We start from the raw sequence: 23045 nt of genomic DNA, 5'->3' as shown, positions 1-23045 counted from the left end.
TTTTGCTCCCCGGGGATGGATTAAAGGCAGAGGACACATTGTGTCGGTGTGTGTGTTTGTATATTTACAACATTTTGTCGGTGTGTGTGTTTGTATATTTACAGTGAAGTTGGAAAACTTTTTTTTTTTTTTCGAAATACAACATAATCCAAGGCTGGATCTTGAGCCAGAAAAGATAGAAGAACAGGAGTGCCATCAAATTAAATTCTTGTAACCATACGTTCACCTTTTTAGAAATTAATTCCTACGCCTGAATTATGACACCTGACACCAGGACACAGATCTGGATTGAACACAGCTCAGTCAATCACACAAAGCCTGTGATCTACTAAGTCAAAGACAGGCATCTGTACTTTGTGCTGAAGAAGGCATTTGTAAATCCATTAAGTTCCTGGGAGAGGGCAGCAACGGCTTCTCTAAAATTCATAACCACCTCTGCCTCACTGGTGCCTTTAAGTAGCTGCACATCCTCAGCGTTAAGGCTGCCGCGCTCTCTCACAGAATTATAAACACTGGCTTTCGCTCCATTTTGCAAACGTTAATGTGGAAGTGGTTTTAAATCTTTTGACGTCTTTTCCATCTTTTTGCTTTTACATAGAGTTAGACCTTCACCTCGACTGATCTGAGTACAGAACTTGAATCCCCTGCATTTGCATCAATCATAAATACAGTCTGGCCATTTCCATAATGGCAGCATGGCCGCGGGGGAAGGACACAGTTTCAGTTTCAAATAAATGTTCGGAGTTCATTTCAAAGAATTGCTGTAAATATGTCAACATGAGGGGGAACTCCACAGACCTTCTCCAAAAAAGAAGAGCTGCAGTAGAAGTTCATGAACCACTGATCTAATGTACTGCCACCTGATAGGTCAAAGGTTAATCACATTCATATGAATTGTACTTTCATAAATCCTCCTACTAAAACTATCTATAGTTGACCTGCAAAATGAATCCATGAATCTCAAAATATGCTTTTTTTTTGCACTTTTTACAAGGTCAGTTACCAAACCATAGATTTTGGTTTTTATTTTATTCTTACAAAGTGTAAAACTGTCGTCTAAATCCAAGGTTTTCCACACTAGGTTACAGTTTGAGCACAAAACAGGAGCGCCTGTGAAATAATGCATGACTCAGTCATGATGGATATCTTGCATTAGCTGCTGTGTGTTGTGAAATCATTCTGCAACACCTCGCCATTTGTCTGAGGGGAACTCTTAATCATCTCCTGCGGTTATATTTAATCCTGCATCAGTTTTCTTGCTTTTGTTTTTACATTTTTCTCTGTTGCCTCTGTTGCTCATTTCCAGGTCGAACAGGAGTCAAAGCACAGTCACATCTGCACCTGTCACTTAGCGTTCCGTAGCCTAACTGGATAATAAAGAACTCTAAATGAGGCCACAGCTATGAGAACAAAATGTGACAGAGTTCAACTGTGGCACTTATGAGCATCGGTCATGAGTTTGTGTTTGTGTGTGTGTGTGTGAGCTGAGGCAAAACTCCCAGCTGTTTGTCGACACGCGCTCGGAGGAATCAGTCATCGCTGTAGCCTGACATGAACTCATGAGCAGCATAAGCGGAGGCTGAATTCATCTGAATATATTTCAGCTTTACAACCTATTCTTTTTCAAATATTCTCCCGAGGCACTGAACACTTACTCAGAAGGATGTTAGGTGATTTTTTACAGCGTGAGACCAGGGTCTCAAACATTAGGGCTTCAACGTCTGGAACCTTGCCTTGAAAAATCAAGTCATTTGCCCTGTATTTCATGATGGCGTCTCTGTTTTTCAAGGACTTTCCTTTGCAGCGCTTTCAGGACGTCACTCCATTTTTCGCAGGTTAACGTTTCCTCTCAGCTACGCCTCACAAAACCAGGCTGGTCAGCCTTCATTGGTTGACTAATGGACAACAGTAAAAGGCCACAGTGCAAAGCCAGGCCTGCACATAAACATGGATGGACAGGACCTGTGTGCATTACCATCCATCACCAACACACATTCAACCTCGGAGCGCAGCAGCTCGCATGGAAGCGGACCGACACCTCTCCTGATAAAGGGTGATGAACTTGGAGAGGTAACAAGTGGGAACTGGGCCTCGTCGGCGTTCCGATCCAACCAGTGACCTTCAGGAGAACAATCAGACCAACAGACGACAGTGGTGCAAAATTAACGTCCAAACAGTCAGTGGCCATTTCAACTCTGGGGTTATTTCTTAAGTTGCAGGGGCAATAACTGGTTTGGAGACGAGCCTTCTCCTCCCCTCCGTCTGGAAATCAACCTCAGTTAAAGCAGCTGTGCAGCTAACGAGTCAATTCTGATCAATTCCACTTCTTCTCATTTTTCAACATCACCATCCATTCCCAACTTCAGCTTTATCTTTACAGGATGAAAACAGAATGATGCTGATGCTCCTGGAGCTGCAGATATTTTTCAGCCGTTGTTTCCCGCCCGGCCTCTCTCACAGTAACGGCTCTGCAGTGACATCAGATTAAGACAAATTAGCTCCTGACCAAAAATGGTCGGCTATGATGGAGAGACACGGCACAGGGCAATTCCACAGCCATTTTCTCCCTGTCTTTGTCATTTTAGGAAGATAAAAAAGAGGGAGAAAAAAGAGGAAAATGAAAGGCAATGGAGAGTGCTTTACTCCTGTTCCTTTCACCCACTCTCTTTGTTCAAATAGTCACTCACAATCACAGGATAAACAGTTATTTTCTCCAGAAGGCAACGTAAAGTGTTTTTGTTTGGCAATTCATTTAAACCTTTAAACAGAGCCGGCAGTTCACACCTGTCTGCCATTAAAAGTCTGTCCTAGTAGAATTAAAAAATGGAAAAAAAAAGTGGTAATAAGAAAAGGAGGTGTGACCCAGGAGTGACCCCCCCATCGACTTTTACCTGATGAAAATTCAAATGCATTAATAAGAGACAGAGTTAAACCTAATCACATTACTGATGGAGCTTAGTTGAAAGTGAAGAAGTGTGTGTGTGTGTGTGTGTGTGTGTGTGTGTGTTAGGGGATAAATCCAGAGATGAGGAAAGTGTCTGAGATGAGACTACATTTATTTTCAGCTCAGAATCAGGGCTTCTAAATCCGAGGCAGGAAAAAGTGGTGAGAATGTGGGTAGTGTAATAAATGTTAACTGGTCAGTTTCCTGCAGACCTGCCAGTCCAGTCTGTGAAGGTCATGAAACATAATGGCTTCTGTCCCAGCCATCTGTGTAGCAACACCGTCTATGATTCAGCATCAGGGATGAGACTGTTGTTAAAGCTGAGCTTAAATCTGTACAAAAAAGAGTCGAAGTCTCCTCTACTAAAACCATGGTTTGGATGGAAACCAGGGACCACAGCAAGGTGATGAAAGGTGATGTGTGGGTGTGTGTGTGTGTGTGTTTTGAGGGGCTATAAACCCTGCCGACTGTTACCATTAGCTCCTACAGCTGCCTGTCTCCTCTGAATCCTCTTTCTGGTTCGTTGACAACAGAAGAAACAAATTCCCAGACTCCTCCTTGCTGTCATTTCATGTGTGACGAACATCTCTCTCATGGTGAGAGTGAAGGCATGTGGTATTATAAAAAAAAGTTCTTGGACTTAACATCCATGTCTTGTTGTCATGGTGACGGAAGCTCTGCCTCACCTTTCCTGATAAGCTGGATGTTGGCCTGTCTCCGTCCGTTGACGTTCTCCACGTAACACGTGTAGTTGCCCAGGTCATTCTCATCCAGCGAGTCGACGATCAGGGAGATGGAGACCTCCTGCTCGCCCAGGTGTTCCTTGATTGTCCTGTAGGGGGAGACAGAGAACACAGCAGATGAGATTCATTTCGGTAGGATTTGTGTTTATTGATCCAAACTAAGACTGTGTTCCTTTTGATGAAGAGGTATTTGAAATTTGGTCTAAAAATCACTAAAAATCACCAAACATGTTACAGAGCAGACAAATGCATGCAGTCTCCTTGGTTTGTCACCATAACAAAAGTAGACACAGGAGGTCCTCCACATCTGTCAGAGGTACATTCCCACGGTGCAGCGTAGCAGTAAGTCGGAACTGACATATTGTACATAAGTACCAAGGTCGCTCACCTACGCTAACACAGTGGTGACATCATGGTAGGACATAAAAACAACAGAAAAGTCTGATGTCCAAATCCATGGTAGATGCTGAAGTTACCACTAAACGCTGCAGATTGAGGACTTCATGAACCGAGGACTCCTGCTTCTCTGGTTTAACTAAACCTATAAATGATCTTACACAGTAACTGCAGCTGTCACTGTTTCAGAGCAACCAGAAGACTGACACACAGCTGCACAGGCGTCTGCCTTTGAGTCTGTTTTATGAACAGGAGCTGATGTAGGTCTATCTGTGGTGAGGTGTTGACAGAAGGATAATGACATGACTGTTATGATCCACTGCAGCCCTGAACTATCGCAGAGCATTTCAGAAAAAAAGATTAATAACTCGAAAGGAAAAAAAAAATCCTTCTGATGTTTCTGTAAAACTGAATTTAGCCTTGACATGGAAAGCTGTGGAAACTGTTTGATCACTGTGGCTTTAAAAATAGCATTTCACCGACCTGCTCTTCGTTATGTGACTTCCTCACTTAAAGGATCTGTGAGAAAAGCTTCCTGTAGATACAGTATAACCGGCTGTCAGGAGACGCAGCCACAGAACCGTCAAGTCGTGAGAGAGAGACAACAGCAGAAACTTCGGTCAAATTAACTCTAACACTTTTTATCCTACTTTTCTTTGGTGCCATGGGAAGCTAACGGCAATGCTAAGCTGTACTGTAAGTGTGTGAGTTAGCAGATGTGCAGTGATACAGCACATCAGCTAATATCATTTTAACCATGTAGGTGAAACATTCAATTGATGATTAAATATTTTTATTCTAGTGTCTAAGTCTATGAAATAACAGACAGTGGCCAATATTGATGTCACAGTTGAAAATGGATTTTCTTTAAAAAAAAGAAATAAAAACAAAATCTCAAAAAATTTAAATAAAAAAACCATAGAACCAGATTTGAATGTAAATATTGAAAAAATCTCTTTTTTATTAAGAAATATCTTTGTTTGATTAATATGTTAAATAACCAGTTATTGCAGTTATTTAAAGATACAATACACATTAAAAAGATATTAAAATAATTGTTAGCATTTTTTGTAAATAAAGCTGGACCCAGGTCCAGTCCAATCAGTACTGCTCAGTTCTACCTGTTACTTTACTGCTTTTTTACAGCTCTGTGAGTGAATGAGTGTGTGTAAAATTAGACACAAATAGTTGGAAAATTGTACAAAACTATTATCTTTGAAGGTTTTCTCCTCATTCAGTAACAAAAAGTACATTCTTAATCCTCCATCTTGGCTTAAAGGGAGAAAAATAACTAATCTAAACTAATGTTGAATTCATTAGTTTAGATGACGGCTGGTGTTCAACCAGAAGGTGTCTGAATCTGTCCTGCTGAGCTGAAGTACACACACAGTGATGATGTAGCAGCAGATTTCCCTTTGACAGTACAACTGATGTTGTGTTGAATGATGCGCGGGGCTAAAAGTGTGGAAGAAAGGTGCCTCCGCCCCAGGGCTGCCTGCTGCAGGGCAGCTGAATATGAAAGCCCGTCTAAAGTCTGTTGATTAATGAAGAGACTAAACAGAGTCGAATGAAAAGAGCAGGTGAGACAGAGAGAGAACACCGCTGATGAGAACAAATCACACATTAGTACAAAACCCCGCCCCCAAAAATAACCCAAAACTATCTTTTTAACAGTAGTAATAAATAGATAGATAATAATTCGTATTGGAACCCACAACCCTCTGGTCCCAGGCCTGTTGTCTCACCACTGAGGCCCCGTGTGCTCCCAGCAGGAAGTACATGCTGTCTGATTTCACAAGAAGGATATATTTTTTCTTGCTGTTTAAAAGACCCAAGCTGCTCAAGAGGTAGGGGGCGCTGTTGTTGGATTCTCTTTGAACAGCAGTCTGGATGGTGTGATGTTGGAAAGTCAGGTCCATTTTTGAAGATAAAACATAACCCAGTCCTTTATTACCTTTATATACCAAATGTATGCATGGCCTCCACCCAGCAGGATACGACTGTAGGAATATATTTTTTGGTACCGCGGCGGGCTGTGATGAGCTGCACTGGTGTCTTTTGTAGTCAGGAGTCTGTGTGATTATCCCCAACATAGCAGTGTGTGTTTGTTATGCAACACTCCCGGAGATCCTTAGTAGCATCAATGACTTAAAAAAAAAACGTGATATTTTACACACATGCCGCTCCATGTCCGTGCAGAAACAGCAAAAGTCTGGCTCTCTCAGTAGCCTGCACTTTACTGTTGTTACTGTTTGTACACTGAAACTTTTTACCTCTGGGATCTGAGGAGTTGTTCTGCGGCTACAACATTTCATATCAACCGGGAATCCCAGCAGAGAAACACTGTGCCAGAAGCTTCATTTCATGTATTACAGGCGGCCCTTCAGGGATTATATTCTGTGTGATTAATTTCCATTTCAAAGCTAAAAGCTCGTGGAGTGATGTCGGAGGAAGGTTTGAAGTGGTTGCACGTTCAAATTAAAAAAAAGAGAAGAAAAAACAGTGCTCAGTTTTATATAGTAGGGTAAAAACTGAATGGACACGTTGCCATTTAAGCTCATCTTATATAAATAGTTTCTACACTTCTCCATCTTTAACTCCATCACACTCCACCACCACCATCTACTCCGGCCTCTAATTGGACTGCTGTCCTTCATCACCCAGAGCAGAGTTGGGAGCCGAATGGAACGTGCCGGTGGTGCTAACAGAGACATCCTGAAATGCCAGGTCACAGGCTGGGCCACCGTCTCTGCTCCCGGCCTTGTCGTGCTGCTCAGAGTTAACCTTTTCAATAGATGCCATTTGTTGACAACAGGGATTTTTCTGCCTGTATGTGTGTGTGTGTGTGTGTGTGTGAGGGGGAAAAAATAGTACAGGACGTACAGGGGAAGAAAAGGACACATGCACAAGTGCTTAATATTTGACAGTAAAGGTACTGATATGTGGTTCATTTGTGTTAAATAGTTGTATTGTCAAAAAGGTTTTAGCATACAGTACATATACATATACGCATGTATATGTACTGTACTATGTACTGTACTACTGTGTAATAACATACATTTATATATACATATATATGTTCTATATGTACAATTACATACATTTATATAAACATATACTGTATGTATATATACATATACGTACATACATACATAGGTATTTATGTTCATATTGTCACCACACCAATGCTAGGCTAGTGTTGAACGGTCCAGCTGCCATTCACTGCATAAACCAATCAGATCTACTTATTTTAATGTATCTCAACTTTAAAAAAAGACAAGTTCTTGACAATAAGTAATAGAAGCCACAGAAGCCAATGGGTTTTCAGGCACAACTTGAACTGGTGACACAAAGTGGGGTTTAATCTAGTCTGACTTCCTGTCTACCTTAAACCTGCACAGACATTCTGCAGTACTAGTAATAAAAGTTAGGTTTTTTTTCTTTATGGGTTGGTGTTAAGAAAATATTTGTGTTTACTGCTGAACTTTACTCCAAAAACAACTGAAGCAAGCTTTGATCAACAAATAGGACTCAATGCCAGCTTTACTAACAGTGCTCTAGTGTGTGTGTGTGTGTGGAACTTGAATATCCTCCAGTCAACAGGCCAAACAGATGAAGGTCACTCACACAGATCAAAACTGTCCGACACAGTGTGGTGAACTTCCTCCGTCTCTTCTTTAATCCCTCACTTTAACATTCCACTAATGGCAGCTCACTCCTGGAACAATGGCTGAGCTGTGTATATTTATGATGCATGATAAAGAATGCATGGCTGTCTGCATTATTGAACAGACACAGGAAGGATGGATGAAGACCATTTGAATGACAGATGGGCAGCCGGGACTCTGAGGATGCACACATGTGCTAACAGGCTGGAAACAGCTGTTCACCTCTGACTTCTTCACTACTAAAGGAGAAATCCGATTTTCTCAAATTTTTCACACAGTGGTCAACATAAACGAGAATTGATTCCTGATAGTATCCAATTTTAATCTCGCTGGTTTACATATAAATTAACTTACATTTTATTCTTTGTTAAACATTAAATATATCTGGTATATGTAGATTAATTCAGTAAAAAAGGAGTGAATTTCTCCCCCAATAAGTTGATTAATGATGGTTACCTTCTAAGTGTTTATAGAAAACATTAACTTTAAAAAATGTTTTATTGTGACGTGAAAACAAGAAGAAACCGTTCCTAATGTTCACCTGTCATGCAGTAGGTCCTGGGTTTGAATTCCACTAATTAATCAGACATCAAAATGGATGTACACAACTGAAACTAATTTAAATTGGGTTCATTCCTTATAGAGTTTATAACTTTCATTAACGTCAAACGTGTGTGACGTCGAAGGACCTACTTGATGTCGCTCTCCTGAACCCGCTCCTCATCCAGATCCTCGATGAACTTTTCCCCCTTCATCCAGTAGATGAGTGGACTGACGTCTCCGCTGTACCCAAAGAAAGCTCGGCAAGTCAGGTTGATGGGACTCCCTGTCAGAGAAAAGATAAAAAAAAAAAAAAAACATCCTTAGTTTTTCACGTCAAAACCTTTGAATAAAGAACATTCACACCTTTGACGAGGTTAGTGTGAACAATTAACTTCATTATGCAGGTTTTCAGACTATGACAGGAAACACAAGTCCCTGGAGAAAGGGTTCGAGTTGTTCACCATGCTGTAAGGCAGCAGCATTGACCACCCCTCCACTGTGTTGCCCATTTATAGAAAATGTTGTGTTCAACAATTATGTACAAACATAAGTAAAGCTTCTCCTTTAACTGTGCAGATGTATCACCTTCAGACGGATATTTTTGACAATTGATCTCAACATTGACGACAATTAAAGCTTAAACTGTGGAACACAGAAGAAAAAGTCAAGAGTATTGATCTGCCAGAAACCTGCAGCAGACTCTGGTTTATTTAAAGCTGATCCAAAAGAATTATCTATTCAAAATAACCTGAGTTGTTAGGAATAAAATGAGAGAGAAAATAAAGATGTAATAATGTCTGAGTTGGACTCCTCTCCTTGGGCAGGCTGTGTAAAGCACACACAGGCCTCCTGGTGTGATCTAGGATCCTGAGAATAGAAGAACAAACCCTCGCCTCCACGTGAGGAGGCGCTTCTTCCTCCGCTTGGCTCCTTTGCGGCACACTGTGACTGACAGATGATAGGCCACTGTACAACATTATCTCTCAGCGAGTGAGCTCAGAGACTTCTCATTTACACCTATCACCCACATGCTGCAGCTGCTGTCAGAGTGCGCGCTGGAAGGGTCTCAAACAGGGGTTGAACCGACATCACCACTTCATCAAAGTGAAGGAGGAACTGCTGTGATCTGCTGATAAACACGGAAGCTTTCATGCATTTTTTTTTTTTTTGCATCCAAAAAAGTTCTCTGAGAGAACTTCTGGCTCTGCAGTGAGGACCCTGAAGTCTGTGGGACGACACATTACTGTGCTGTATGATTGTGTGGTTGCTAGCTCAGAGATAATAGGCCTCGTTAGTTTCATGAACGCCTGCTTCTGTTTGGCCCCCTGGTCGGGTCTAGTCAGTGCAGATGATGGTTATGGAGTACAGGAAAAATAACTCTGTGACGTGAAGTGTTGAGTGTGGGATCTAGATTTACTCATGTTGTGGGGACCGGAGATTTTTTTTATTCCTTCATTTTGTCTATGTCTACTGTATTTTGATATTTTTCAGTATACAATAGGTTTCTTACAAAGTTGTTTTTAGACGGACGGACTAATTCCACCAGGGGTCTCTGTAGAGCTTTATTGCAAAGAACTACCGCAGAATCAGGTAAGACAAAAACAGTAGAAGACACGGTGTTCAGACAGCTGCAGACAGGATTGAAGACCAACAGAGATTTTTTTTTATAATCCATGGCTTTGACCGTGACTGTGAACAGCATGTATTACTGTTGCACCGACTGCTTCACTGCTGCGATGGCCTCTCCAAGGGCCTTCTCCTGCATGTGTCTTTAATGTCCATTGCACATACATGAGAAGAGAGAGCTTTTCAGGGATTTACGTATTAAAACTTAAATATTTAAATTGCTAACTCTTGGTGCTAAAGCGTTGTCATTTCCACAGATATGAGGTATTTTCTCTTTGTCACTGAGGCAGCAGGACAGAGATGTCAGCAGACAGTGAGATGTTAGAGTTAGAGCATTAAAAACCACAGATGATGACAGAACAGACAGGAGTCAGGCAGCAGGCATTTCTGCATCTGTGTGAAAAAGACAGTGTGTGTGTGTGTGTGTCAGCGGTGATGAAAGTGAGGAACAACAGGAACTGCACCGAGGAGATGGTTGAACACGTGGTAAAGGACGCACTGTTCTTGATGAAGACTTCCCCCACACAGGGAACAGAGCATCACTTCACTGTGGTGGTGGACAGTAGATCAGATCAGAGCGCCATCCATGTCAAGCATTCAGGTAAAAAAGACAAAACAAAAACAGCTCCCCGCCAAGAAACACCATCTCTGCTTCTCTTTTCTTCTCTCCTTCTGCAGCCTTATCCCTCCTACAGACTATGATTTCAGCCTTTGCATATAAAAATGACTAGCAACCGCACCGTATGAATCTAACAGACTCAGTCTGGTATCACTTGTCACACACACTAAAGTACAGGCTACCACGACAAAACCTCAGAGTCATGTTTGTGTCACGAGCTGTGGGTTTTGAACGTTGTTTTTCTCCCACTGGCTGGTTGAAAACCACACTACAGGTTTGGAGTATTGTGTTGTAGATTGAAGTACACAGTTGTTGTGGGGTTCAGGCTCACGTTTGAATGTTAATGCCAAAATTAAAGTATTTTCTTCTCGCTGTGGTTTTGAATACTGATGAATATTACAAAGTCCTCAAGAAAATGTAGATGTGGATAATTATGATCTGGTGATAATTCAGCAAACCCAGAGGTTGTTGTGATTTGAAGCTGCATTAAACAGACTGAAGTGGCTCCGTGGAGTACTTGTCAATTATGCTCTATGCAACACACGTTTCACACTGTGTATCATTCCTAAAGGGCAGCAAATACTTATTATAGTCATTATTCTATGAAAAAAGGGAATATGTATATGTATGTGTTTCTATTCATTTATCCAACACCTGATTATCCTTTAATCCCTAGGCAAATGAGGCATGCTGTATTATTGTTGCCCTAATACACAGCTAATACATATAGTTGTTGTAGTTATAGTGTATATATACACTGTGGGAAAATGTTTTTGCTTCACTGCACCACCTCTGGCCTAAATACCACCTCATGGTTCATGGTGGTTTCAGTTTCAGCTCAGATGTCTGGCTTTGTGTCAGACCAACCTCACAGGGCAGTAAGTACGTCTACAGCTGACACGCTGACTGACACAATGGTCAAATGAACTGCGAGGACTGTAGAATACTGATATTCCAATATATTTTCCTGATTTTTTTTTCCCTCCTTCTCCATCATTTGGATTGGTCACAAATACAAACGGGCCTCAAACACACGATTCTAGCTTCTGTTTCAAAATGTTGAAATAAGACTCATGGCTGTACTAGCTCAAATGGGTGCTTCTACTCAATACTGAGCAAAGGGTCTGAATACTTATGACCATGTGATATTTCAGTTTTTCATTTTTAATAAATTTGCAAAAATGTCTACATTTCAGTTTTTTCTGTCAAGATGGGGTGCTGAGTGCACATTAATGAACTTTTTGTATGTATATATATATATATATATATATATAGACACAATTTTACAGGTAAGAATTGAATAGAAACCAAGTGTTTTTAAAGCACAACCAAAGTCAGGAATTGAATGGAAGTGTTTTTAAAGCACAACCAAAGTCACACTCCGTAACGATATCATAACACTTCTTCCACTTCTGGGAGAGATCCTATCACTTCTGGTTTTAATTAACTTTTCCTTTCAATACAAAGGACTGGGCTTTACATTAACGGCCTGTGAGACTTGAGCCTTGTGGTTCATGATCACAGCGAGACTGTGCGACTGATGCAGAGTGAAAAACGGAATCAGTAGATGACATGATTATGGATGTGTGTAACCAGGCGCTAAAAATATTTCACATCAGAGCTTTTGTACTTAGCTCCAGGCAGGGACTGGTTAACACTACTGTTCAGGGGTGCGTTGCCAGATGTGCTGCTTTAATTGTATCTGTGTTTAGCATTCATTTGCTTTATTACAGCCCATCACTCTTTAAGGCAACCTTCCGCTCTGCTACGTTCAGTTTTCATTTAGCTACGCCTCCCTGGTGTACGGTCCATCTCCTGTTATTCATCCTCGCTGCTGCTGCCTCATTATCACTAAGCGGCCAAACTGCTATCGTCATTCTGCTTAATCAATGCATGTAGCGCAGACACTGGGAGACACAGTTATAACGGTGTTTTTTTATGGATCGTATAAGCAGTCGTAACAATAGCCAATGTTCAATTATGTGAAGTAAAATTAAATTTTTTCCGCCGTGTGATACTTCTGCCAGGAACAAGCTGTGGTGGGAATTAAATATGGCTGGTGCTGTTTAATATTACACTCCTATTCATGCATTGTGAAGCAGAGCGTGACATTTTGCAAAGATCAACACCCACACTTCGTGCCGACCCCACTCATAATACACTGTTCTTTAGCAGAAAAGTGATTGTTGCAGATGGCTGCGGCTGGCTCCGCCACAAGGACCACAAGCCGCGGATGAAACCTGTGTTGCTGGTGCAGGGAAGACAGAGTTTAATTCTCCTAATGAAAAGAGCTCATTAGACATTAATGAAACACTTAAAGGCCTCTTCAAATAAACACTAGACAAATGGCACATGAGAAGGAGGGGGGAGGAGGACACCACAATCAAAGAAGCATCAGGCTATGAAAGCAGCTGCCGTGTTGGTTTTGAATGAGATATATATTATGTTTCCTGATGGCTTTGTGATCCACTCATGTGTTTATGTTCTACGCCTGTTGTGGCCTGTGTGTTGGTTTTGCACCAGTTACTGCCACTCTTTATACTGCGGATGCAGAGAAACAAAAACATCTCTTTAAAAACATCTCTCAAATTTAAGTAAAAAGAGTGTAAAATTAAAAGAACATTCTGGCCTGTTCCTCAGCCAGTGACATCAACTGTGCTGTGAAGGGAGAATAAAAAAGCCTCCTTGGCCGTGAGAAGGCAGGTGTTGAATACCAACAGAACATGAATGATCCCTGGGCCTCGGAGCAAGACTGACAGAGGAGAGAGTTGAGCTGAGAAGACGACAAACATCCAATCCCAAGAGTTTTAATGGACATTCCACACCCGGAAAATCCCATGAAAACCACCAAACAAAAAATGACCCAACAATGTAATGACCTTCTAGTTTCAATTACTTAACATGTACCCAGTATTAAACCCTGGTCTGTTTAGTTGAAAACAATGTTGATATGTTTGCAGGAACTGCAGAAAGACACACAGGAAGATTTCCTCAACAGCTCTCCTATTTTCTTTAGTTTTTATATTCATCTGCTGCCACCTTCTGGAAGAGTATGTAATTTTTCTGCCTGTGACTGTCCTATAGACAAACAAAGACAAATTATTTGCAGTAAATTAATAACACTAGTAAAGCCATATACAGTAAGTAAAAGTAGGTAATTGTTTTGACAGTACATCAGTACAACAATCTCTTGGTTGGAGAATCACCACACTAGGGGTTAGAATCCACAGGAACACATGCATGCTGGGGAATGAAAAGTGAGTGATCACACCTTCTTGCTTCATCAACTATGACACAATGCCAACTGATAACAATACCCACTAATGGCTAGGTACTGCATTATTTTCTCTGAAAATATTGTCCATAATTGAAAGACCTCATGCACCTTCACTCATTCATTCATCTTCTATGGTTAAATCAGGTCCTGTGATGTCGACAAAGAACAGTTGTCACTGGACAAAGGTGAAAAGAAAAAGCTCCATTAGCCATCACTGAGCCACATGAAGACAAACGTGAGATATCCACACTCCAATTCACAACCGTCATCAATTTATACATCTGATCTCCATCATGAATACAGGACTGTGGAAGGAGACAGGAGGAAACCTGGTTCTCCAATTCATACACACATTCACAACTCCATGTATGCCCCCCCCAAAAAAGTATTCTTATCTTCACAAATACTTGTACTACAGTACACCTATGCGCAGAGTTAATGTCCGAGGGATCACCGATTAAAGGTTCCCAGCTGCAGCGATAGTCTTCTTCTCTGAAGCGGTTGCCGAGACAAATCTAGTCTTTAAGCGGTCAAGTGGAGCCGACTCAGCAGGTAAGATCAAGACAGATTATTGTGCTCATTGAGCAAGAGACGGGAAAGAAAAAAAAAAGGTGTGAAGTCAGAGTGTTGGCCTCTCCTGGGGAGTCGGGGTAATGAAAACAGGACACAGCACAGTGGTCTGGTCTATAGATGCTGTTTCCAGAATTTCAGGGGAAACTCTGCTGGGTTTATGGAGCTCTGGTAGGTGAAAGAACAAAGATGAAGGGGTAAGGGATCTGACCCAGCCTCCAAGGACGTGGGGACAACAATAAAGAACAGCTGAGAAGCTTCTTTAATTTGTCATCTTCAATCAAGGAAATGAGGAGGGAAAACATTGCATCACAAACAGAAAGTTCACAGATAAGGACTCAGTTGCTAACCGAGCGGACAAACATCATTGAAGCCATTTAGTGGAGTTAGAGACAAACGCTGCTGCAACAGGCGTACAAATTTGCTTTTCTATCCCTCTCATCCCACTCATCTCCTCTTCTTTGTCCTCCCCACTCACCTTTCCTTCATCATCCTACCTCCTGTCTTGCAGCTTTGCCTCAGGAGAGCTTCGTGCATTAAACAGGTTTCTATAATGAGTGTTTAATCAGGACGGGGACAAACAATAGGACTGTGTGTGCGGCAGAGGAGCCGCGAGGAAAAATGGCAGAGAGACTCTGCAGGAAAGAGTCTGAAGGAAAGGTTAACAGTCTGATTCACAACAGCCATCATCTACACAGCTTCCCTGCTGATTTCCTCCTGTCCATCATGTTGACAAAATAAAAACCCACAGTGAGAGAAGTCGCCTCTGGGGGAGTTAGAGTGCGTGCGGTGTTGTAATGCAAAGGTGAGATACCTGGGAGAAATCCACCACGCTCTCACTGCTGTCCTTCAAATCTGAATGGACATAACAAAGTAAAGTGTGTAGCCTGTACATCAAACTGTATTCATCAGTATTACAGTCATTCTAATTGTCCAACATTAACAAAATGTCACCAAGATGGAGGATATCTGCTGCAACAACTGTAACACTGGTTTTCGCAGTGGGAGCTAATATGACCTGATGAACGGCGCCCTGACAAAACAAAGGATTTTAATGTCAGAAGGTCAACAAGGTCACGGAGCCGCAATTTCTGAATGTCAGCTCCCCATTTGAGTACAATCGTGTGACGATCTCCGACAAATAACCTTCTCTCCAAAGACTTGATGTGTGAGAAAAACAACTTATTCAATGGCAGTCGTTCTAGGAATAAACCTGCTGGGTTCATGTATGGCCTGTAACTGTTTACAGAGCGTAGATGTCACAGTTCGCACCAGGTATAATCTAACTGATTTGCAGCTTGCCTGGATTCTTGGCTGCAGGTTATTGCCCTATTATAAAGACACTCTAACTTCCAGGGTCAACTCTTAGACAACGTAGAAGAAATAATTTGGGGATAATTTCACTCAAGTTGCAAAGGATCACATACATTTCTACCTTTCCGCACAGCAGAGCCACGCAGGCTCCATTTTCAGATGTAAAATTATAGTTATTAAAAAGTATTTTCCGTGTCAGAAAGGACGTCTGGAGCAAAATGTCAAAATCCAATAATAGCAACTGAGAATCATGAGGAGTCTGTACTGTAGAGCAATACAAACGCAACTCGTACATATGCCTCATAAATCCCTTATTTATTGATTTTTTTTATAATTTCTCTGTTGCTTTGATGTTATTCTACCTACTGAAAATGAACTTATTTACAATACATTTACAAAATCAAAGCCCTGTTCTTGTTATTTACAATAAATTTACAAAATCAAAGCCCTGTTCTTGTTACATGTTTTTGTGATCTGCCACATTCAGTACAGGAGGCAGCCCTGGACTGCAGACAGGGGAGTCAGGCACACGCATTGTTCAGCCATCCAGCCTATTGGATTGTTTGTTCTGCTGAATGATCCATTAAGTTGGATGGATTTAGTAAAAAAAATGTCCTGCTAGATTTTCTAAAAAACATTTTATTAATGCTACTTCCTGTCATGGGGATTGATGCCTACTCCATCTAATCACAGATACTGATTTTTTTCCCCCATCTCTGGCACAAGATCTTTATGTCCATTTTTACCCAAATGGAGAAGATTACATGTTTCTACTGTCTTTGGTCCACCTCAGATTAGCTTAGCCTCCAGAATTGATGGCATTCTGGTGGTGTTTAAATGTATGAATGGCATCCTGTTTACGTAAACAATGTCAGAGACTAATGCTGACTGTGTTCAAAGATATTTGTTACATTCCCATGAGCCTCCGGGGCTGGATCTATCAGGTGCCTATCGTGGTGGTTGCTAAGTCACGATGACATGGGTGAAGCAGTTTGTCAAAAACGTCACATTCAAACAGTACTTTTGCACAGAAACTGTCAGAGTTTCTTTTCAAATGATTCGAAGAAAAGTATTTTTCAGCACATTTTCTTCTGTAATGACATGTTTGAAAGGCCGTCATTTTCTGTCTGAGAGATTCTTCTGAGAAGAAAGTGTTGCTCGGTGTTTAATGACAGAGGCGTGATTGTGCCGATCCTGCCGCAACTTCATTTCACTTTAAAGTTTTTCTTCATCTGGACAGGCATCTCTGTAATCCAGGTGGTGTGTTTCTGTTTCCTTGACGCCAGACTGACAATGCAGCGGGCCAACAGTGAGACACTGTGAATCTGTGGCATCTCGATGTCTGTGAAGTGTGTTTTCACCAGCATCCAGCCTGCAGCCTCTCTGTTCTCATCGCTCTTCTCGGCGTAAAAGGGTGACATTCACTGAACTGCTTCAAAGTGTAGTTTTGGAAGTGTTTAGCTTCATGGTCCAACTTTACAGCGGCTGTGTGCTGAATGTAGAAATCCGATAAGTAGAAAACAGCATGTCTAGAAACAGCCGGGCACTTAAACCTGCTTGCCATCCACTTAATTAAAAACAAAACAATAAATTACAAGCAATGCCATTGAGAGTTAGTTAGAGAGGGAGGGAGAAAGAGGGAAGTAACCGCAGGCTGGATAAAATACGACCTCACGCCGGAAAACATTTTAAAGCAGGGATCTCACGGTGTGTGAGTCCAAGTGCAGCTCCATCAATCACACACTTTTACCTGAATGCAGCTAAAGCATGCATCCATACTGCACCTCACGGCACGCTTCAAGCTGTGAGTCCTCCACACACACTCACATCCATGTATAGATTTCTAATAGTGAGTCAATGTGTGACCTTTGACCTGATGCATTGTATAAGAGTGCAGTAATAATGACACAGTTGCAGACGTGGCTGCAGGATTGAAGAAAAAAAAAGCGCAAAGCAAATAAATGATAATATATTATTATTTTCGTTGTATTAGAAAAGCAGCCACATGACGCTAACACAGAACAGAAGTTGTTAAAACAGACAAAAACACTATTCAGTTCAACTCGTCTCCTTCTGCAGAGACTTCAACAGTATCTACTGGACAGAAAATGTGGGAAAAACACAGCAAAGCCTCTGCTCTGTTAGATGTGGACGTAAACATATTCAGATGAACAACATAGATGTAGACAGAAAGACTAATGAAAGACGGCTGTTTTACATTTGTTCTTATATAAAAAAAATCATATGGTCAATGCCTTAGGCTCTAAAATTGTTTTGCCTGAATTCTACAACCACTGGAAACTGGAGATGAAACCGCTCATAATATTCTAATTGTGACCTTCTAATTTTTGTCTCAAAATTGAGAAAAAATAACACACACACACACACACACACACACATATATATGTATATATATATATATATATATATATATATATATAACATTTTCATGAATATATTAAAGCCACTGTATTTCCATCAAAGAACTCCTTCTCAAGAGTGAGTCAGGAAAGCCTTTCACAGCCAGTTACGACCAGTAAAACTGAGTTTATTCTAGGTGTTATTTCAGCTTTGGTAAAAAAAAAAAAAAATGTTTAAAGCTTCTGTGATTCTATTTCTATTTTTAAATTCATAATAACTATGATTTAAAAAGATTTTGAGGACATACAAACTTTATTCAGTAATGTCTAAACATAATAATATTAATATATGTGTATATAATGCCAATAATTATGAATATAAATATATATATCTGTATTTAAAATTTGACACTTTTTGCACATAAAGTAAATACAAAGGGATAAGTGAATCTAATAATTAAATACTCCCTCTCTCTATATATGTATATATATATATATATATATATACTGTATATATATTTTCTCCCCATCATTAGCAGTTTTATTAGACAAGCCAGACTCTACATTTCCCTCTCGTATCTGCCTTTGATTGAACCTTAGTGATGTTTCAGACCGAACCCAGGGGTGTATTAATATATAACCTGTATGTACACACAAATACAGTTCTGGAGGTAAAAGCTTAGCCATCACTGCCAGCCCACACTGGGAAACTGAACAGGATAAGTGGTAGAGGATGGAGGGATAAAAGGTGAATGAAAGTGTAGGAATATTGATCCAGTCTGTAGTTGATGCATCTCAATATGTACATCCATGTTTTAATGTTTGTATCTTTGCTTTATTTTAATACACAATAAATGAATCACTGGTTATGGAACGACAGGCCTGTTTACAGTTGACTGACAGAATGAAACACTTTATTTCATGTCCATTCTGGTTGCCTCTCTGAGCTGCTGTGGTCTACGCACATTTGTGGACGTTAAATTTAGCACTGCCGCCAGTTTCAGTTTTACGAAATCATTTGATTTTTGATTATTATTATTTCAGCATCCTGCAGAGCCCTTCTGTCTGTGGTATCAACTGGGACACTAGCCAACATGATGCACAATACTGAGGTCATCCTAAGTCTCTCATTTTCTGTTTCATTTTACATTTTAATCTGGTATAACAACCATATGAAGAAGAAACAGCAATATAAATAAGAAAGAAAGTGAATGATTTGTGACAGCGCACAATGAAATGTGACCTCTTTCTTTAACCCATCATCAGAGTGAGCAGTGGTAAAAAAAACCTTTTGGACCCAAGTCCACTTCCTTAACCACCAAGGCAACACTATTTAGAATATCCATAGAAAGTACATATAAAGGCTGAAGTCTGAAGGCATTTCCTTCATTGGATATGCCAGTGTTGGTTGCTCTAGAAACCAAAGTCAAACCCTTTTGGAGGTGAAGCACACAGAGACTGATTGATTCTGTCGTAGGTCAGAGGAGTAGAGGTCAAGGTTAAATGGACAAAAGGCACAAAGATCTGGACAGAACTCCTTTAACTGGAGGCGGGGTTATAGTGCAACCACTAGAGCACTCTAATGGTTTGGAAGATGATGTCATTTGTGTTAGTTTTCAATTACTTGGATGTGAAGATAATTGACAGCAGGACGGTCCATTAGTGACATGGCAACGGTAACTGTCAAGTCGTCAGCAGGCTACGCTAACGTTGTGATGTGTGAACCAATCATGTACTTCCTTCCATTTTCTCCTCTTTTTACTGTCAATAACTAAATCAAAATTACAAACCATCTGCAACTAGTATTTAATACAAAGTTTGTTTTTTAATTTTTTCTATTTTTCCTCTTTCACATTTGTGTGGCTGCACAAATTTGGATTTTATTCTCTTTACTCAAGGATGTACCGTACAGAAGAAAGCACAGAAGAATGCTATCGCTATTACCAATCACAATTTGTGAGCGGAAGCATTTTGCAAACAACAATGTAATTCACCAAGGAATAAAAATAGAGAGAGTTTGAAGAAAACCCTCCAATTACTGATATTAGTTTTGCTGAACTGGTGCAGTGATGCTACGAGATACTTCAGTGTGAAGTAACAATAAGGTAGTGCATATACTTGTGGGTGTGTATCATTGTACAGTGCAGTATGTGGTGGGGGTTCATTTGAAGCTGGGTGGCGAGGCAGTAATGCTGTGGGAATTACTGCATAGATCTGTAGGAAATCTAATTTCTACGTGTCTTTTTTTAGCCTACATGTGCGAGTTGCTGCTGGCTACTTGGCTACTACCCCCCACCACCACATGCTTCACCCTCACAGGTCCTGGTGAGTCCAGTGGTGCAGAAATAACCAACAATGTGTCAGTAGCAATCTTTAGTACGTCATGTACTTTGCACAGTAAAAAAAAAGAAGAAAAAAGCTTCCAGCTCCTATTTTTGTCGTGTGGATTTGCGATGGTGTCCCTGCTTTGTTTCCTACACTACACTGTTGGCACACAGCTTGTTTGCTAAACCGTATCTGTACAAGCCCACACCACCCCTGGGGGGTATCTGTACACCACAACAACCCCATGGCCACAAGCTTTACATACACCTAAGCACATATGTACTGTCTTCCTTTCTTCCTGTTTTTTTTAACTCCCATTGTCTCCGTCCAGGCCCGTGGGCTGTGCTGCTCAGTATGTGGAGCACAAAGAGTTGACTGACTTTGAATATGAAGTGAGCAGCTCCGAGGACAATACTCACAGGTAACTGTTAAATAACTGTCCCACTTGAAACGCAGATCATTAGCAGGGTTAGCAAGATTGTATAGTTGGGAATTGTTATAGATGAGTATAAAGAGAACAGAAGCTGTCTCGCTAAACGTGAATTAGCTTCTCTACCACTAACTAGATATTGGGGCAGTCTTTGAGTAGTGACCAAGTGACAGACAAGATGGGGATGGTTTGTAAGAAAATATTGCCAAATACAGCCAGATACAAAATGAGTTCCTGAATAAAGAAAAAAAAAGAACAACAATGGGGACGTGAGAGAACATTTAAACTCCAGGAAAAAACATATTAAGGTCGGTTTCTCTCAATGTCTCCAGGACCACTTAAATAAAGTAACAAAATATCTTTGTTGTACATGGCCTTACTGCAGTGTTACGGTGACAGATATAAAAATAAATAAATGTAAAAATAAAGAATTCATTATTGGTATGCATTAAATAGTAGAGTCTAAATAGGAACATATTGTATGTTACTATTCTTTTTTTTTAAGGAAGAGTAAAATCACAGCAGTGTGTAATTGTTGATCGCTATGAGAAAATGTTCTATTCCATGTGAGAACAGCAATAAAACGAAGCTTCAGTGATGAAGGTATGAGGCTGAATTTGACATTTCTGAAGTCATATGAACGTTTAGCAAAGCCAAGGAATGTTTTTTCACCAGCAAATCTTGTCTCGTTGTCCTGATGCCAATATCAACCTGATTCTATATTTGCTTCACTTCACTGCTGTGTCTTGCTTTGGCGATAAAGCCTGTTATATTGTATTAGTACTTGGAAACAGTAGAAAGCTGTTGGGTTGAGGGAATGGTACAAATGAATTTGGATTAAATGAAGGTGAGAGTCACATCTCCTCTGATTTATTTTTGTTTATATTTGACCGGCTTATGATGTGGACTGTAATGTCTTAGGAAGAAAAAAAAATAGTTTAAATAAAAGCAAAGCAATAACAAGAGCAACAGGTGGTGGATTTACAAAATCATCCCGGAGGAAGTGTACTTTAAATAACAAACCTAATCAAGTGTGGCAGTGCATACAAACCCTCCTCACACAGGAGGCAAAACTGAAGAGAAATGCTTTGTTTGTTTGTTTTTTCTACACGTGGCTCAGGCTAACAACTGACACGGACGGCAGTCATGACATGTAGACTGTTTGAACTAAATGTACTGCACTATGACAGCTGTCCAACTCAAACCAGGCTAATAGTGGAGTTTAGCTTTACAGTGCAAGTAATCATTGAAGTCTAATATAAACTAAACTTTCTACATACAGTATATAGAGAGAACTCAAGCTCAACGATCCTTGGTTTAAAGTTGAAATAATTGTTTTTTTTTAATGTGCAGACTGATACAGTTTATATAAGAACTTTTTATAGCACATCTCCAGTTATGCAGAGTCAGTTTTTTCTCTCTTTTCCCTGTGGATTTTCCTAACTGTTCCCAGCACAGTGAGCCATGGGGCAGAGAGGAAAGTGTCTGTGTGTGGATTTTATTTGCTCCATATCGTGGAAAGGAAGGTGCTTCACAATACAAAACTAATGAAGCAGGTAATGACTGGAGCTGCCTCCTAAGGCCAGGTCTGATTCAAACTGTTTTGGTTTAACAACATATATATTTGAATGTAATTCTCATTATACTGTATCATTGTGCAGTATTTAAAAAAGTTGGATTAAAAAGTTTAAATACTCTCTCTGTGTTTTAAAAAGCCCATTCAGCAGAGGAGGAAGACAAAACTTTGTACATTTAGCTGTAGCTAAGCTAATGTAGCTAAACCAGATTTAATGACTGACCTTGGCCATGGACACTTCACAGCTGTAACGATCAGGTGCAGTTTTACTTTTTTGTCAGTCCTTTATTAAATTCCAGTCACTTGCATTTCACCGGCACAGGCCAAGTTCGTTTTCTGACATGATCTAAGTTTTGCTGATTTTGTCTTTTTTTTCGGGAACAGACATTTGTACAGTTTCATTTGGTTTAGAGGTGAGCTTTTCTGCCAGAAAAATCAAACAAACAATATCTCAAGACAAGCAAAAGTTTTTATGACTCAACATCTGATATCACATTCACATTATTACCAATGCCTGGCTCTGTGAAGAGTAAGATAAAGAAAACTGCTTAGCTCCAAGTGAAATGTGAGTCATTTTTTCTGAGGTTTAATGACAAACGATGCGAGACACTGATAAGAAAATGACGCATGAATGTAATCACAGCTGATTGGACT

The 23045-nt window shown here is 40.4% G+C and overlaps 1 protein-coding gene across 5 annotated transcripts in view; it reads right to left on the bottom strand.

The window, feature by feature from the left end:
* The window catches only part of LOC103389709 (interleukin-1 receptor accessory protein-like 1), a 185846-nt gene that overhangs the window by 10816 nt on the left and 151985 nt on the right, over positions 1 to 23045 (bottom strand). For all 5 annotated transcript variants that reach the window (XM_017038946.2, XM_008325248.3, XM_017038948.2 and 2 more), the window contains 2 exons: positions 8445 to 8577; positions 3631 to 3776 (listed from right to left, as the gene is read on the bottom strand). In XM_017038946.2, coding sequence (XP_016894435.1) covers positions 3631 to 3776; positions 8445 to 8577 — 279 coding nt within the window. The remainder of the gene's footprint in view (positions 1 to 3630; positions 3777 to 8444; positions 8578 to 23045) is intronic.

This window comes from Cynoglossus semilaevis, chromosome 14 (assembly GCF_000523025.1).
Source record: "Cynoglossus semilaevis isolate Cse_v1.0 chromosome 14, Cse_v1.0, whole genome shotgun sequence".
In the NCBI taxonomy this organism is placed as follows: Eukaryota; Metazoa; Chordata; class Actinopteri; order Pleuronectiformes; family Cynoglossidae; genus Cynoglossus; species Cynoglossus semilaevis.
Note: the sequence above shows the minus strand (reverse complement) of the source record. Positions and strands in the feature narration are given on the sequence as shown.